The sequence below is a fragment of the Pteropus vampyrus genome, unplaced genomic scaffold (genome assembly GCF_000151845.1).
Source record: "Pteropus vampyrus isolate Shadow unplaced genomic scaffold, Pvam_2.0 Scaffold196, whole genome shotgun sequence".
NCBI lineage: Eukaryota > Metazoa > Chordata > Mammalia > Chiroptera > Pteropodidae > Pteropus > Pteropus vampyrus.
Window position 1 is genome coordinate 1,314,845 of NW_011888977.1, and position 4,074 is coordinate 1,318,918.

General features: G+C 57.1%; 1 protein-coding gene across 1 annotated transcript in view; it reads right to left on the reverse strand.

Moving 5' to 3' along the window:
• The window catches only part of LRP3 (LDL receptor related protein 3), an 18,142-nt gene that overhangs the window by 3,408 nt on the left and 10,660 nt on the right, over positions 1-4,074 (reverse strand). The window contains exons 3-4 of the mRNA XM_011371902.2: positions 1,611-1,749; positions 6-111 (exon numbers count right to left, since the gene is read on the reverse strand). Coding sequence (XP_011370204.1) covers positions 6-111; positions 1,611-1,749 — 245 coding nt within the window. The remainder of the gene's footprint in view (positions 1-5; positions 112-1,610; positions 1,750-4,074) is intronic.

Below are 4,074 nucleotides of genomic sequence, written 5' to 3' on the forward strand. Positions count from 1 at the left end.
ATGGCAGAGCCGCAGAGCCGGAAGGCTTCCTGGCGGGGCGGGGCCGCCGGGCCCAGCATGAGCCAGTCCAGGGAGCACTGGTGGGACTCCTCCACATCGAAGTTGCGGAAGCTGCGGGGGTAGAGAGCACTGTAGGAAGGGCCCACGCGGCTGAGGACCAGCAGGGAATGGTCAGGCCTGAGCTTACGGAAAGGATGGCCGGCCCCAACCCACCCCTCCCCTCCTCTACTCCTAGCCTCCCAAGGGTCTAAGGGTGGTTCCATGACCACTGTGGACAGCATCCTTCACATCAGCTCCCTGCAGCTCGGGGAAGGCCTTGTCGCCTGCCTTTCCACCCTTTCGTCAACACGCACACAGCACCCCACACCAAAGCCAAAGTCAGGAGCCCCACTGTGGGCAACTCCGCCCCTGACGCTCTCTCCTGAGGGGGTAGGCCCAAGCGTCCAGGTCTCACCCCATGCTGGGTCTACTGGGACAGACGCTTCACAAACTCAAAGGCCCGTGCACAGGGAGCAGGAGGACATTCCCACGGGGCTGGCCTAGGCTAGGGCTGAGTGACAGTTTGTCACCTAGGGAAAAACACTGGCCCTGGACCCCCAGGCTGGGGGATGAGCAGCCCACAGGACCTGGAGTCTTTGGAGGGTGGAGTCTTTGAAGGGAGGGTGCCTGAGAGCCACGGCCCTGTGGCCAAGGAGAAACAGGCACAGATACCAGGACAGGCCCCGACTGCCTATCACATCCTATGCTTTGGAGCTTTGGAGTAACTGGGGGGGGCCTTCTGGGCACTGGCATTTAGGAAAGTGACTCCCCAGCCAAATATCTCCATAGCCACCCCAGGCCAGGGATTCCACCATCTGGTCACCTCACCCCATTTCCTTCTGCACGTCCCTGCAGTTCGGGTACCCGCACTCCTGCCTGGTTCCCTCTCCTGCTGAGACTTCCCCAAGGCCCCTGGGGAAACCCTGCTCTGGGATCCATGCTAGCCTGGCCTTAAACCACCCCTGCAGGACAGAGAAGACACCTTTGCCACCTCAGAGACTGCTGGACCATGCCCACCAGCCTCCAGGGCTCCCTCCCTGACAGGTCTGAGGCGACTGACAGCCCCCATAGGCCCTGAGAGAGGTTCAGGGCAGGACCAGGCCCAGCTCCATGCAGCCAGCCGCAGAGGCCCAGAGACCCGGGGAGCAGAGCAAACTCACATGCTCGCACATGCTCACATGCACTCATACGCTTACAGCTCACACATGTTCACACGTAGACTCACACGTCATGCATTCACACATACATGTGTTCACACATGTGCCCTCTGAACTTGCTCAGGTATGTGATCATGCAAGTGCATGTACTCACTCACACTCATGTGTCCTTTATAACTGCTCAGATGTGAGTGCATGTATATACACAAGCACACATGTGCTTGCACACATATACACTTACACATCTGCTCATGTGTGTGCTTTCCACACCTGTTCACACATGTGCTTGCATATATACATACTCACACATGCACTCGTGTACATGCACCATCACACATGTGCACTCACACATACACACTCAGCACATGCAGACCCACATAGATTCCGTCTGACACCCCCCCAGAACCCACATACCTGATGGTGATCATGTCCCCACGGTCACCTTGTATGTACCAGCTGCAGTTGGTGCCCGGTGGATAGTTGAGGGGCCAGGCTGGGCTGTAGATGACACCACGCCGTTCTGTGTGCTGTTCCAGTTTCCCGCTGCAGGCAGCTGTCAAGAGAGGAGGCTGAAAAGTGCTGGCCTCACTTTTGGGTAGGAAGCAGCGGGAAAGGGCACTTGAGCCCCACATGGATTGAACACAGACCTTCCCAAGGTGAGATCAAGGCCAGCCAAGGCTGGCCATGGCCAAGGGCGAGACCACAGCTCAAGACTTCACAGAAGTATTGTGTATGACAAGGCCAAGGAGGACCCATATGGACTTAGGGCAGCCACAGTCCCCAACTCTGTCCTGTGCAGCAGATCCTAGGTCCTATCCTCCACCCCTGGCAGAGCTGGGAGTGAGTCCACTAACAACACCCCTTGGCACCTAAAAGGTGTTAGCCTCTTGGCCTTGGGGCCTCAGTTCAGTGGAGAATTCTGTACCGCTAGAACTGTTGGCCTTGCACAGGCTGTCCTGCTATGGCTCCCTGCCTGTCCTCCCCAGGGCTTGACAAATACAAGCCTAAGCCCAGGAGGCAGAGAGCTTTGCTCACGCAACACAGATTTACTGAGTACCTACCATGTGCCAAGCACAGTGCTAAGCATGCTAAGTAATACAGGAAAACATCCTGCTCTGCAGAACTCATAGGCTGTGGTGAAAGCAGGCCAACTTTATGCAGATGCCCTGAGTGGAATGAGGATAATAAAACAGGCCTAAAGGGAGGGGCCGATGTCCAGATGGGGCTGGAAACGCAGGCTGGGTCTCACCATACTTTGTGTAAAATTTGGAATTTTTTTCCCCTGAGCCTAAGTTGGAAGCCACTAGAGGTAGCTGTTGTAACCAGATGAGGAAACTGAGCCACACAGAAGCTAGGTCTCCAGCCCATGGCCACAAAGCCAGTAAGTGCCAGAGTCAGGATCCACCCCGGGCCCCTGGTGGGCTCCGCTCTCACTGCCAGCCCTGAACCAACACACTTATAAAGTGTCGACTGTACACTGTTGGAGACCAGTGCAGAGCATCCCGCCAGCCCGTGTGCGTGAGGAGCCACCATGCCAGCCCCACGGGTTCGCTGTACCCACTTCGTCATACATGCCCTCTGCTTCCCAGCCGAAAGTGCAAAGCCTGCCTTGGTGTGCCCTGGCCCCCCCGGAACGAGGCAAGGCCCTGCACTTAGCAGCCCCCACCCCCACAGCCCCTTCAGCCCTCACCACCCCACTTCACCCCCTCCTCCCAACAGCCTGTGGTGACGGCGGGGCCCCATTATACAGACAGAAAACCCGAGGCTCAGGGAGACAAATGACCCTTTTCCTGTGCCGGGTAACATCACCTCCTCACTTTCCCACTGCCTGGCACCCTCCACTGTTGCCCTGGAAACGGGAGTCTCTGCTGGCTCTCAATGGACTCTTCAGGACCCCAAACAGCACAACTGCACAAAGGAGAGTAAAAACTCTCCAGCCAGCTCTCATGTTCTTAGGACAAAATTCATCATAGTGACACCAGCACCCCCCTTCTGTCTCATCTCCCCCCATAACCTGTCTTGGCCCCCACACCTCCTGTGGTCCCTCCTAGGGCAGGAAGACTTGTCCTGCAGGATCCTAACAAAACACCATCCCCATTTCTCTTAGCCCGTCAACTCCTAGTGGCTTCTGATCTCGGCCAAGTGGCTCTATCCCCAGGGGGCCTGTGCTGCCCCCACTGGGGCTCCGGTCCTCCCCACCTGCCTCTCTTTCCTTCCCAGCCCTTGCTAGAGCAGCAATTTCCCTTTGGGCTGTGCTGGCTCTGGCTCCACAGTGTGTCCCCAGGATCCCACACAGGGCCTGACACACAGTAGGTGCTCAATAAATACAGATCAATGAGTGAAATGGCAGTCTAAGCGCCTACTTGGCATTCAGAAGCATGAGCTGTGGGGTGAAACCCCTCCCACTGGGGCATGCCATGACTGGGGGTCGGGTGATCCAACACTGTGACTAACAGGAAGCCAAAAACGCTCACCCACAGTTCACAAGAGATTCGAAGGCCTAGAAGAGAAACACCACCACTCGACATTAAAGCAAGGCTGACCACCCTCGGTTTGCCACCAGAGCCTCAGCAGTCCCAGGTCAGAGAGGTACCAGCCAGGCCTCTCCACATGGCACTCACTCGCGACCTGGGAGGCCAGCCTCCTGATGCATTTTGCTCACAGGCCTGGAGGGGAATACTGCTCCCTCCGGAACTTATGCCTGGTGCTCTAAACTAAACAAACCAAATGGCAGCCAGAAGCCGTTCCTCCTGACAGGTGAGGCCACCAGCTTTGTAGACCTCACCGAGAATCCTGGGTACTGGCCTGCACACATCCTGGGAGGTGTGGGGTTATGCAAACCAGAAGAGGCTTCTCCAGAGGGCGAGAGGGAGGTCCG